The sequence below is a fragment of the Micropterus salmoides genome, unplaced genomic scaffold, assembly GCF_014851395.1.
Source record: "Micropterus salmoides isolate LMB-PRFRI ecotype aquatic unplaced genomic scaffold, ASM1485139v1 Ms_hic_scaffold_23, whole genome shotgun sequence".
NCBI lineage: Eukaryota > Metazoa > Chordata > Actinopteri > Centrarchiformes > Centrarchidae > Micropterus > Micropterus salmoides.
In genome coordinates this window covers 19,416,051-19,430,304 of record NW_024041484.1, presented here as the reverse complement: position 1 = coordinate 19,430,304, position 14,254 = coordinate 19,416,051, and the positions used below count along the sequence as shown (strand labels likewise).

Here is a 14,254-nt window from a genome sequence, read left to right as displayed (position 1 = left end):
CGCTGTGGGTGCAGCCTCAGTCTCTTTGATCACATGGTACAAATGTGCACCAATAGCAGCAAGACAAAAACCCACCATGTGCACCAATCAGAGGCTACTTTGGTGCAAACCGGGAAATAATAACTATCATGAAGACGGAAACAAAATAAGTTAATAATAGACGACGATAATGGAATAACTAACTTTTTATACATATATCAGTTGTTGGCGATGATAGCTATGTCATGCGCTACGTACCACATTAAGGTATGTATAATATCGGGCTTGTAGCTGCGAATAAACATGTTCGAAGATAACGTTAAACAGACGGCTGTGGATATCTAACGTTAAACAGTAATGTTAATCTGGGTTTGCGAATAGTAAAAGTCTGATATTTGCATTCCACCAGGTCTTCATGAATTATTTCTATTAATGCCCCGTAAAGCCGTTAAAACAGAGAAGCCTCCCCTGCTGTTCCTGGAACGGTCTTTGTGTGGAGCCAGACTCCAAAATGTGCCTGAAGTCCGAGCAGCACTCAATCCCAAAGATTTTTTCACGGAGACACAAGAACACAACAGCTCAACTCTTAAGTCTTGGGTAAGTTGTTTTGCATAAGTTGTTCATTAATTTTGGCTCTGTGGTTGAAGACACTGCTATTCAGCAACAGAGCTCACTGTTAAAGTGTGATTAAGCATGTGACTGAATCTGTTCAGTGTCTGCAGATAACCTGACTGTTATTTCACACAATATTTGTTAAAATATTTGTACTTTTAATCTTTTAGGTAAGTCCACAATTTGATAGTTCAGTTGCAGCTGCACCTCCAGCGAGACGAGGGAGGAGGAAATGCCACTCTGCCACAAGCATCCTTGACAGTTGCAGTCAGTTGTCCAGGAAAAACAGTGTGTGCAAATTCCCCTCATTATTGTTTCAGACAAGGTCAAGAGACCAGTCTCACCAACCGAAGAGTACACGCACAAAGAAGGCTACAGAGTGTTCTGCTGTGTCTGATGTGGGAAATCAACCACTGGGCTCATGCCGAATCAAAAGGACAGTTTCAAGTGCACAGTACTCAGACACACCAAAGAGACAGACGAGCTCTCTCAGAAAAGGAAATGGTGAGAGACTTTCTGATGGTGCTGCATCCTCCAGCAGATTTTTGGACCCACCTGAAACTCTGTCTATTCACGTGACAGGAATTCCACCAGATGGTGCTTCAACACCTGCCTCAAATACGTTCAGCACCACTGAGGTCAGCAGTGTTGGTCCACCACCTGATGTGGATACGCCAAAAGTAATGCAAGAAGGGAGCAGTTCTCCATCCTCCACCCCCTTACACTTGCTACTGCCTCAGCTGTGTACACCACCATGTAATCAGCCACCTGACATTTTGGTGGCTGACACACCAGAGAGGGATTATGGGGTGAAGGTGACATGGAGGAGGAGGAGGGGTTTGATGTTGTTGTTAAAAGAGAGGGGCCATCTCTCTGCTTCAGACACGTTAATTCACAGATGATGTTGAGAGTTGGTAAGAAGAAGATTAGGCAATGGTGTCAACAAGAGATGAAATGTTGATTATTCATTGGACCACTTCTATGATCTGTATTCTTTCTATGAACTATTTGTATTGGACTGAACAGAGCTGCTGCTTTCTAAAGTGATGATGACATTTCAATTTACTAACTGTTTACGTCATTTAAGATTGTTATGAAATAACACTCTCACCAACCCCCTCTGCACAGCAATTATACTTATGATTGTAGAAATCAAATGACCAAATCAAATAAAAATTGCAGTTATTATTTTAGTATCCAAGAAGCAGGTGTTTTTTTCCATAAGAGAATTTTGTTAAGACAGATCCCAATTATACTGTAATGTTATAGATTATGTTAAACCCCAATTGTGAACTCTTGCAAAACAAACCTATTGTTTGTTATTCTTATGCATCAGCATATTAATAGCAGATATATGAAAAAAGGTTGTGTTCATATGGACTGTAACTGATATCACATGCCCAACATTGAGCAAACACTTTATCCTTTTGCCAGTGACATGAAATCTTGAGTCACTGGTGTAATGGAGGATCATCTGAGCACCGCTGTTGGTGAGCGTAAGCAATGCTGTATATAAATTAAAATTTCTTTGTCTCTCAAATGTATTGTGTAAAATATGTGGAATAAATGTATAAGTCTTAGTTTATTAAAACTTTTCTATTGAATTTAGTTCACTTTTATTACATTTTATTTATATAGTGCCAATTCACAACAACTGTTATCTCTTTGCGCTTTTCTTTTAGAGCAGCTCTGGACTGTACCCTTTGTGATATTCTTCACAACAACCCAACAATTCCCACCACTAGCAAGTACTTGGCGACAGAGGCAAGGAAAACCTTCCTTTTAACTTGACTTGACTTGTAACCACAGATCCAGGCTAGAAACACCTGCAGAAAGTGATAGGAGGAGAGAGGGACAAGAAAGCACAAGACTATGGGAAAGGGAAGATGTCTAGTTAGTAACATGCATTGATGGGATGAGGTTGCATACAGATGGAGAGAGAGAGAGAGGAAGAAAGAGGGAGCTCAGTGCATCATGTTAAGTCCCCCAGCAGTCTAGACCTCTAATAGCATAACTAAGGGATGGTTCAGGACTCTCCTGAATTGCTGCTTATTTTTCTGACCATTTCAGATATGAAGGATTACAGTAATATGAATAGATGTCTTGGTGTGTTCATTGAGTTTCTTTAACTATTTATTGTCATGGTAACTGACTGTGCCAAAATGTTTAATTACATTTTCTGTGACAATCCGTTTTCTTTTCACGCCTGTGAGGCGCATTTGGAATTAAAGCGATAATATTTTTCAAGTTAAAGGAACGATCAAGAGCTCTCTGCGGAGGACAGCTGTCCAGCCCTCTCCTAGGTATGAGCCAATTAACTTCTACCTAAATAATCGGCGGACCAATAGGAACGCCCGTTCTTAGTGCGTTCGGTAACTAAGGGCTGCGTTACAGAGGGCTCAGCCGCCTCCACAAAAAGTGTACTGCTGCACGAGGATCTTCCTTAGCAACCGTGGATAAACATGAGTTACTACAGCATAAGGTAAAAATAAAACATACATTGCTTGTACGGTTGTGTTAGTATTTGTTCTGTTTGGTCAACTGTGGAATGAAAAGCTAGCCGATGTAGTTACCGTTTTCTTTTACCCGACAAACTTAACTGTCGCCCCCCAACTTTTATAAAGGCACCATTGCTTAGTAGAGGTTGGGCTGAGGCAGCTAACGTTAGCTTCTAATGGGAGCAAGCTAGCTATAACATTCCGCAGCTGGCAGAAAAACAACACAGTCAACGTTACCATGTCTAATTTTCTCATTTTGACGATATGTTTTAATTACTAAATGTCAAGCGTAGTGGGCGAGCCACGGCTCGTAGTGTCACAGCACAAATTGCTGCTTAACCATTTTAGCTGAACAACTGAAAAAGAAAGAAATTCATCAGTTGACGCTAACGGTACCACAAGTGGCTAACGTGCTTTATTAGTGTTAAGGTTTGCTTGCAGACAACGTAACTGAAGTTATACACTAGTCTGTTTGGATGGAACAAACGTGGAAAGCAGTCGACTGCAGTAATAATGATCGAACGCATCTTATCCAATAATGTAAAAACCGACTCATGTATGTTTAGGTTATATATATATATAATAGCCAGGCATTATTTATTTAAACCTCCAGGGAGTGTTGTTTCAAATTAAAAAAAATTCTGAGCGATTTCCGTCGATACATTTGAGGTAAAACCTTTTTATATACAGTCTATGGGTAAAACATAATTACACCCTGCCTCCCTGAATAATGTAACGTTAGTTTGGATTGCGTCGAGTTTTTGAATGTAGGATGACTAGATGAAATCCAGCACTCTCTACTTAATTACAGTGTATCAAGTAATCTGCATCACGGACAGTGGGTAGTCCATGTGGAAGCCACACTCTTAACTCCACTTCAAAGCTCTGGTTTAGTGTTGAACACAGTGAAGCAAGAGGCATAAAGGGGAAAAATGTTTGCATGCCTGTTTGAGCATGCCTTCTATGTAGCCGCTGTCATTTCTATGTTATAACATTGCTGTAAGGTAGCATATGTCCTCACCTACCAAATAAAGCTATATACATAATACATTAATAACACAGTGTATTATGCTTCCTATAGTGCTTCCTATAGTTCTCTGCAGATGTCCACTCAGCTGGTCGTCCAAACAGGCATTAGGTTTGTGTCTGTATGTCTGTGTTCATGACAGAAGCTGTGATGCACTGTTTCAAGCACTAGAGCAGAGGTCTGCTTTCATCTTGCATGTAGATAAAAATCAAAGCAGCTCCCACCCTTTCCTGTTACAGCCCCAGTCTGATTATTTGATTGTTTTCAGTTTCTAGACAAGGGCTGTCTTTCAAGGCACAGACACACAATGCAAAAATAATGTTTATTCCAGTTACAGTGATGTTGAAAAGCTAAGTTTTTAAATTGTGTATTGCAATTAAAACAAATAGGTGGCTTGCTTTATAATGGAATATTCTTATTCAGTTGTCTTTGTACTACATAAATCCATAACCTGAGAGGTGCCAGTCAGTGTCATTTGGTTCCTGAGTTAGAAAATGCCTTGGCATAGCACCCTTTCCCCTCCAGGTGTCTAACAAACACTGCCATTCCTTATTAGCACATATATATTGTTTAACGGGTTTCAGTTGAAGCAGTTAGAAATCCCAGAGTCTGCTTGGAGAGCTGACGCATCTGAGGCGGGACAATTTACATAACAGCATCGCAAATGTAATGTTGCCAGGACTGCTTACATGGGTGTCGTGTTGACAGTGGGATGCTGATGAAGTTTCTGGGTCCTGTGTTGCACTGTCTCACATCATTTCCAGGGTTAATGGCAAGAATGTAGCACACAACCAAAATGAGAAATGGGACAGCAGCAGCATTGAACATGCTCAGAAAGATGACTAATCCGCTTCTTGGTTGCCAGAGGAGTTAAGCTGATGATACACGGGGCAACTTTTTGAGCAATGTTGCTGGGCAATCTTGCTAGTGGCTAGTCCGACTATGTTTTGAACAGATAGCGGCGGTGCGGGGCGGGTGGCGGAGTTGCGGGGGAAGGGGATTACAGTAGTAATCTTTACTCATTACCATTGACGGCAACGTTGCCCTGCACGATTGCTCTAAAAGTTGCTACGTGTATCATCAGCTTTAGTTATCAAGCAACTAACTTGTGGCTTTTTCGCAAAACATACATTAGTGGTTTACAGGACTTGTTAAGTGTAGCAGTCTAAACTACCAAATGTATAATATATCTAGTCCCCAAGAGATATAGATATATGAAAATAAATTCAGTACCCATCTTAGTTGACCATTCTATTATAAATCAACTAATTAAAGAAATCTCCACAATGATGGCGGTTGACCTCTGTGACAAGCACGGTTTGTGGTTGAGTTGTGATTTACTATGGTTGTCCAGTAGATTCCAAACACACATGGCCCAGCTTGCCAGAGCAATCCACTCTGCTGCTCATGAACTGAAGAAACTTCCCTGCTATTTGTAATGGACTCACTTTCTGCTTATTGAATGTTATAGCACTCCATACATTTCACTGAAGTTACAGTTTCTGCTGCATGTTTGTGATAAATCTGTGCTTCTGTGTGATGTTAGAGATAGATTTTGAATTTGGACAGTGTCTGACATTTCTGTAACGCTTCCTAAACAAATTAAAGCATCACTGTAGGAGAGCCATGAGGGGAGTGTGTCCCTTGGGGACTTTAAGGGAAACTGTATTATTATCAACTCTTGGCGCTTATTTCCATCATTTGTTTTGAGCTCAATAATTACTCCCTCTGCTGAATGAGTCCCCTGCTTATCATCTGTTGACTTATATGACATTTCAGGACAAACACACGCAAACATACTCTTCATTTTCTCTCTGCTTTCTTTCTCTTGCTCTTGCAAATACGCACAGAAAAATGAATGGGAGGCTCTGGTTTCCTAGCAACTAGATTACGGCCCCCACTCCATTCTGTTTTTAGAAACGGTAATCTATAGGTTTCAGATTATTGAGTTTCCTTTTTAAAACAACATGTGCTTTTCAATATTATTATGAGGAACACAGACTAGGATATCTAACTAATACAGCCTAACATAAAGTAATCCAGTAATGTAGACAGGGCATTCATTTTTAGAAGAGTTTGGGCTATTTAAAGCTCAATAAATTCCAACTTTTGCACATAACTGAGATGCCAGACAGAATGTGCATCTGTGGTTTGATATATGCAGTGCCCCCTTGTGAGTCAGAGGAAATGAGCTGTGACTAATTGCTGAGTCTTTCAGAAAGTTACTTAAAGTAGTCTGGCAGTAAAATAAGGGAACTTAGGTGATAGCAAGTAGTCTAACAATTTTTTAAAAGACATATTTCCAGCCATTGGGAATGAATTAATTCACCACTGCACTTATGGCATGAGTCCTGCTTAAGTAACTGAAGTTCACTGAACATAAAGACTGTTCTCTTAAGGTTGATCTTTACAACACTATTATTTATGCCTATCACTTCACACCTATCCCTAGCTGAATCCTTGTGCATTACTTAAAGTGTGAGGTCATGGTAACAGCCCCAAGCCTCCCAACTGTCACTCCCCTGGGTGGGACGTAGCTAGTCTTTGTCAGTGACATAAGAGCAGAGATGTTGGAGCTTGCAGGGCTCACCGTTAGATAGGACTGCACAGTAACTCTGAGCTCCAGTGCAGATGAAGGTTTTTGTGGCATTGTAGAGAGGAAAGACCGGGACTAGCATTCCTGCAGCCGCATCCATGGACACTGTAAAGAATGGGGGATCTCAGCCTGTCTACAGCCGCTGGTCATACAGGTAGCTGCACACACACAGACACATATACATTATGATCTTGGTGCTGCTGGTTGAAAATAATCTTCCCTGTGCCCTCCAAGACTTATGGCTTATTTGTTCCAGTAGGACAGTTGGCTCCCGCATTCACACACACACACACACAGACAAACACATTTTTGCTTTAGTTCCCGAAGGTGTATTGACTTTTCAGGTTTGAGAATTGCAGAGTGGCCTGTTGCCAGGACAGAGTTCAGCGCTGCTATAATGTTTCTTCCAGTCACTGCTCCATCTCTCTGGTCAGCTTAATGGCTGACCTGCAGTCAAAGATGTGCCTCTCGCTCATGTTTCTGCCACCATGTCGTTACTTATTCAGAGCATCAGGCTGTGACTGTGCTGTAACCGGAGTTGTTGATTTGCGTGTGTGTGTTTGTGTCGAATGTGTTTTTTTTTAGTTTTTTGGTATGCTGCTGGCCGCTTGACTGGAGGGCTCATGTGGCAAAGGATTTGCTTAGCATATCCATCCAACTGATTACTCAAACTGCTGAACTGTGAATGTCTAACTGTGACTGTTAAATGTTTCCTCTTTTCCTCTTTTTTTGTTTCCGCATTTTATTCGTCAAGGCTCAGCAATATCTAGAGTCTAATGTAATGGCCTATGTAACTCATGTTTGCCTTTATTAGTGATCCAGTAAAGGGTTCAGCTAAACTTGTTCATTGCATTTGGAGATGCTTGGGATACTACTTAAGGGTTTCCCAAGGTATGTAAAACAAATGTGTCAAACTCTTTTTTTAGACAGCCTAAGCTGCGATGGGGGAAAAAACTCTATAGGGGGACAAAAATGATGCTGAGGGAAGAGAATTCAGACAGCAGTTGTCATCAGTTGTTTGCTCCACACCCCCTGCAGCTGTAAACTGCACTGCTTTATGTTTGCTCAGTTGTAAAAAAACAACATTTTGTGGACTTTTACTGTTGTGGCTGATCAGTTTTACATAAGTGAACTATTTAGGTGAAAAGCCAAAGCCCAGTAGGTACTGCCCTAGCTTCATGCTGGGCAAGGGCAGATACTGTGCTTGTTCTTTCACTCTTTCAACATGTATTTCGGTATAAATTTTCTCTCTCTGGAAGACATGCGCTGACCCGTAGGGAATTAAGCATTTAATCTTATCAGTCCTCCTTTTATTCTGTATCTTCTCTAAGTTGGAAGCTGAATTGCCCGTGGCAGATATTAAGTTATGCTCATTCAACTTTCAAATTCCCTTTTGAAGTGGCAGAGTGGAAGGCGTTTAATTAAAACGAATAACAGCCAAAGTGGACTGTGTTCCGATAATAAGATCCCTCTGGTTAGTGCTTTGCAATTTCTTAATAACTATGATATTGCCATCGTCACTGGTCAGTTTGTTCTCTTTTGTACCCTGAATCCACAGTGGTGTGATAGACTGTTATTACCTTTTCATAGTATTAAAATCATATTAGATCTATGATACTATACTGCACATTCATATTTGCCTCACACAATCCTCTGACCAAATGTTGTTTGAATAAATATTTTGTTTTTGATGTGCAGCTCAAAACAAATTACCCGCCTTGGCAGACCCCTCCTTCCATCAGTCTGCAAATCTTCACAGCGCAGGGCTAAGGCCTCCAATTACAGTGAAGCCCAAGATCTGGCTGCAGGTTTTTAATCAATGCTGGTGGAGGTGGACTGTTGACGGAGCTGAATCTCCATGGTTACCTTGTTCTGACACACAGGGAAGGGACAACACCGGCGTGTCCTTCTCTTGTCACCCAAGCTGTGATGGACTAATGAAACATTGATCACTCACAGCTGTGATGAGGCACTCTGTGCGTTGTTTGCGTGTTTCATGTTCTTATTTCCTGGTGACTTTAACCTGTTTGCACACTAACCCATGGGGATTTGTATCACAGAGCAGTCTCTACCCGTGGGGACCTCAACTTTAGCCCACAGGTAGATACTGCTTTTTGAGGATAAAGATGTGGTTTTAGGGTTCAGGTTACAGTTAGGATTAAGGTTAGGCTTGTTGTTGTGATGGTTAAGGTTAGGGCAAAAGTTCTCAAACTTTTTTCTGTCACGCCGCCCTTTAGAAGCTAAAAAACATTCAAGCCACCTGACGCCAGCAAATGAGGATTTCATTTTTACCAATCATTAACAACACAGGGGATTGAAATAGAACAAAAGATTCCACTGGGTTAGGTTGAGGGGCTAGGGAATACATTATGTCAATGAGATGTCCCCTCGGGGATAGTGGAACAGACGTGTGTGTCTGTGTGTGTGTGTGTGTGTGAGCGAGTGCACTGCATATGCAAATGTTTTCCAAGAACATTAGTGGGAGAGGGCATTCTCTCAATCCCCAACTGGTCTAAGTATTTATAATAATACTCTGACGGATGTTGTCTTTTATTTTATGTTGCACCTGTTCTACAGATGTCCTCTGTCTTCATTATCAGCTCGATTGACTTTATTGGAAATTTACTGTCTTCCTAAAGCCTTCAGCTTTCATTTAAGATACAAATTAATCATTAAAAGCTTAGAGGAATATGGAGTCCCATGGAGTTCTTGTATTTTTTAAATCTTGGTTCTGAACATGTTTAATTCTTATTTCCACATGTCCTGTGCTACTGTCTGCCTTGCTGCCAAATTGCCATTTCCCTGAAGACCCTCCAGCTCTGCTAGCTTCTCCTCTAACTCAACAGCAAGGTAGGCACAATACACAATAATACACACACTCACTTACACAAGATGGTCTTGTGGAAAAAATTGTGGTATGAAGAGTATGATGAAAATCACATAAACAACTTAGTGTGATTATGTTACTGTAATGGTGATTGTTGGAGAAAGAATAATCACAGTAAGATATGTGGAGGACATTTTAGTTGTGAAGGGCATTTTATCTATGATGTAAACAACTTCTGTCTGAGTTTTTGCTACTTTTTTGGACACATGGCAATTAAACTGTTTCAGGACATGTCGAAGATGTTTCACTGCCAAGACTCTTTAATCAGTTACTATTGCTCTCAAGGCTACAAACAAACTTAACGTGCTTAGCCTGCTGCTACCAAGTGGCATGTCTTTGTCAGGGAGAAGATGCTCTACTATTTCGAAGCCACCATAAAAAAAATTCAGACAAAGATTGCCTCAGGAGTACACCACAGCACCACTACAACAGAAATAATTTGTTTAAGGTTGAAAACAGTAGAGGATGTGTCTTCAGCCATTAATCAGACACAGTTTTTGGCACGACCCAATACGAAATATTAGAAAAAATGTAAACAGAATTATTTATGCTTTTTTCTTCTTATTGGACATGATCACATTAGTTCGAGCCATACTGTTTTGTAAATGTCCTTTGGTAAAACTTGTTGAAGTATCCTAATCCACAGGTCTCAGGCCTGCAGACCATAGGGACTTCCCCAGGTCTCACTGTTGAGGTCACCTGCACAACTTTCACCCATCTCTTTCCTCACCATCCTAAATGACAGTCCCATATGTGCAATTAAAAACTACCATCATCCTCTACCCTCTAGCCCTCTACCTGTCACCAGCACCTGTTCTCAGGTGCCATAATGGCCTTCCAGGGGACCCATCTGTTTGCCAATGTCAACAGTGAGGGATACTTGAAGAAGGATTTACAAGCAATGATGATGACTCACTTTGAAGTAGAATCGACAGATCATGACTCAAGCCTGTGGTGGCTGTGGGGCTACAGATGACGATGTTAACATTGTGGGCTTAATATGAGTGGAATAGGAGCGCTTGGGTTCTTCTCGGTATAAATGGGTTTCTGAAACTCATCACCTTTTGGCATCCAGTGATTGTCCTTCAGAGATGAGCTGTGATGCACCTTAAGTAGCGTGTGTCATCACCTACGCTGGAGCTGCTGAAAGGATATGAGAGTGCCTGGGGGAGATGGAAATAAGGAGTGAGAATGAGAGAGTCAGATATCTGATAAGCCTCATCCTATTTATCCTTTATCCTTTTCTATAAAAAGCTCATTTCAGCCCAGCAGAACATGTGATGTACTTGACAGGAAAAGATAAATGAGATGAGAAATGGTTTTGGTGACCCACACATTACATCAGCCTATGTGAATGACGTGTGTGTTTGACAGAAAGAAGTGAGTAGGGATACTGTAAGTCACTGACGCTGACTTTGACACTACAGAGTCCTGCTGTTGCCCTTCTCTCTCCTCATGGTAGCCAAGCAACATGGGCCCGGTCCCTTTAGATTGGTGTCCAGGGTGAATTCCCAGAGGACTCAGACTGCAAGGCGTTCTCTCAGCTGGAGTTTTGTCCTTTCTCTTTGTCTTGCTCCATTTGTGTCTCTTTCACAAACTTGCTTTCTTTTTTCAGATAATGAGTCATACCATGTTTCACCAACTAGCTTTTTAACCTGTAAATTTTGTCAGTTTGTGGTTTTAGGTTCTAGTCTATATAGGGGCACTATTTGCTATTTTAGTTTTACTGTAGGCTAAATCCTTATAATTATTTCTACATTGCCGATTTATGCTTTTAAACCTGCTACTGCTGTGACTAAACCCTGTTAATGGCTTAATTTGTTAATTTCATAGGAGCCCTTACAGGATACAATTTATTTAATCCCTTGTATTAATGCAACAGCAGTGGTGACCTCTGCTGGTTTCATAAGGAAAGTTCAGTGTAGATGCGTTTACAGATGAGTGTGTGAAATCTCTTAACTCTTTATAAGAAAGGTTTCTCTTTTTTCTCTGTAGTGGCATCGAAGACGACAGTGCCAGTCTTATGCAGCAGAAGCTGGAAAAACAGGTAGGAAGCCAAATTTCATTCACAAATGAGCAACACACTCTTTTTGACAATTTACACTTTTGTTGCTTCTTATCATTTTTATCAAGACTTTGATGTCTTTTGTCATTGATGTCTTTTGTCATTGTACTTTAACAAGAATATCTGGTTTAGTTCATAGCTATTATGCTGCATCTTTAGTCAGATTAAGCCTTCTAACTCACACATAGATGGTGTTTCAGATTGAGCGCTAACCTGTTGTGTTTGCGAGCACCTAGCCAAGATTCCGATAAAATTGGAGGGCAGATGACCTTGCATTCTGTCACACTAGTGTCACCAGGGGGTGTCTGCTGTTGGCAGGAGTAGCTTCAACATCACTGCAGTGGTGTGCAATTTAGTGATTAACATTGTTGGTACTGAAATCTCCTGTTTTTCCCCTGCCCAGTCACTTGGAATTTTAATACTTACTTTTATCCACCCATTACCTGGCATAGCCCTACTTCTGTCACACATTTGTTCTCTTTTCATCACTTCCCCCTGCGTCTCTGTAAGATGCTTTATTCAAAACCGTGCTGAAGAGCTGCGGTGCAGAGCTTTGATTTAAGCTGGAAGCCACACTCCACTATCTCACACATTAAGCAGGAATGAACAGGAGGGCCTAATTGGTGAGTTCAAAGAGAGAGAAGGATTTAGTGCGGGATGCCTGGCTTTGTGTGTGTGTGTGTCCTGGTCCCACTGCGGCTCAGTTGTGCTGCATACTTTCAGTCGGAGTCCAACCAGCTTCACTTAAGAGTCTTCTGTTCTTACGTAACTATTGAGGACAAGGGACAAACACACAGTGGCGCCCCCAGAAAATTTTCCTAGGGGTGGCCAGATGGGACCACTGATAAAACGGGGATGGCACACTAAAACCAAGAATTGACTGAATTTCAGGAATTCTATCATCCAGTATATAGACTAATGAGAAAACTATGTTAAAATATGAGTTATGGAATCACAGACTGATATACTTTGATTTCTTATTTTACAGTTAATGATACTAATTGTCTAATAATTTCCATAGACTAAAAGCAGTTCAGGTAACATTTTATTGTGCTATTTTATTGTGTTATGTATCTGTATGTGTTAGACAATTGTTCTTCAAATACACTACTTGACCTTTTCCTTAAAAAAACAACTACAGCTTTGGAGTTCACTGATTGCAAAGAACAAAACATTTACTGGGAACAAGCCTACTCAAGATTACAGACATCACGGAGCATAAATATTTTTCTTTCATATTAGACTATATAGTTATTTAATTGAAATATACAATATGTGTCTGTACAGAGTTGTTGTGTGATTATTTATTAACCATACTATTTTATAAAAGTGGTTTCAAAACATAGATGCCAGTAAAACTACTACACTCTCTCTAGCTACTGTGTTTTTAACATGTCAACAAACAGCATGGCTCTACCGAGAGAGAGAGTAGTGCATTGACACAAGTTACAGTGCCACTGTCACAAACCTAAATTAAGAATGCAATATTTAAGCTGACACAACCAAGCTCAGAACAAATGAGCCTACAGGGCCATAAGCAAACAGCAGTGAGCTCAACACCACTGAAGTCAACAACAACGCGCACAGACAACATTTTAGGGATCCAGACCCTTTCTATAGCAGCTTTCCACAGAGATCCTGCAATCAAAAGGGAAAGAAAGTCTGCCAATATATATCCCCTTTCCAGCTCCGTACCTTTCACACAGGGCAGCAAGCTGGCATATTGGCATAATAATGTTGGATAATAAAGCAGCATGAAAGCAGCTATATGACAACAACATCATGACAACAACCGCAATCCATAGCCTAGTATCAATCGATCCAGCACAACAGTTTGTCCCATGCACGGACCAGCAGCACAGAGTCAGGATGATAAAAGATGCTGTCACTCACCAGAGCTGAGGCTCACTTGAGGAGAAAGGCAGCGGCACAGCGATCTTTCGTCTGGGCAAACTTCTGGATGACTGAAGTTTTTCATTATGATCATTTTGATTATGATCTGACTGTCACTGAGCTCCTAGCTGTTTTCCTCCACTTGTTTGTTTGCTCAATGGCTCACCTGTGTTGGCCAGTGAACGTTAAGCCCAGTTTCACAGCATCGTCCAGATGACTCCCGCTGTTCTCATGTTTTGCAATCCTCTCAGAAAGATGAAGATGAAAACAGTCACAGGATGGTCTTGTTTGAAGCCAAAGGCGCTTATCAGGTCACGCACTGTCAGTGGGACAGTGTCCGTTTCATGTTAGCTTGATGTTAGCGATGGTGCTAACCTGTTGCTATCTGCAGTCTCATATAGCTCTTACACACAGTACACAAACCTAGCCTACTGACTGAATTGCACTTTTCTGTCTTCTGCAGCATGTCTAACTGTGCTTTCAGACCAAAAGCAAAGCGAGCGTTCAGGGCGGTGAGTTTATATACAAAGTCAATGCAAAGACGTGTAGAGTCGCGATTTCCTGTCGGGCGACACGAAGGGGGCGGTGCCTGCAACGCGAAGGAAAATTTCCAACTCGAGCGAATTTTCGCGGGTTCTGATCGCCTTCTCGTGTTGTGTTTGAACACTTTCAGCAAATGTACTCAGGCGAGGAAAGC

At 41.2% G+C, this 14,254-nt stretch overlaps 2 protein-coding genes across 3 annotated transcripts in view; both read left to right on the top strand.

Annotated features, from left to right (window-relative positions):
• Positions 1-86: 86 nt before the first annotated feature.
• On the top strand, positions 87-2,171 carry rhno1 (RAD9-HUS1-RAD1 interacting nuclear orphan 1). Its single transcript, XM_038739220.1, has 3 exons — positions 87-246; positions 389-576; positions 762-2,171. The coding sequence occupies exons 2-3, from the start codon at positions 412-414 to the stop codon at positions 1,491-1,493; spliced, it is 897 nt and encodes a 298-aa protein (XP_038595148.1). The 5' UTR covers positions 87-246; positions 389-411; the 3' UTR covers positions 1,494-2,171.
• An 807-nt stretch (positions 2,172-2,978) lies between these two features.
• Positions 2,979-14,254, top strand: part of zmp:0000000711 (tubby-related protein 3) — a 26,025-nt gene continuing 14,749 nt past the window's right edge. Inside the window, exons 1-3 of one of the 2 annotated variants that reach the window (XM_038738589.1) lie at positions 2,979-3,073; positions 9,521-9,562; positions 11,595-11,646. In XM_038738589.1, the coding sequence (XP_038594517.1) occupies positions 3,054-3,073; positions 9,521-9,562; positions 11,595-11,646 (114 nt within the window). In that variant the 5' untranslated portion in view covers positions 2,979-3,053. Of the gene's footprint in view, positions 3,074-6,720; positions 6,867-9,520; positions 9,563-11,594; positions 11,647-14,254 lie in introns of those variants that run through there. The other variant, XM_038738588.1, reaches the window with a different exon arrangement.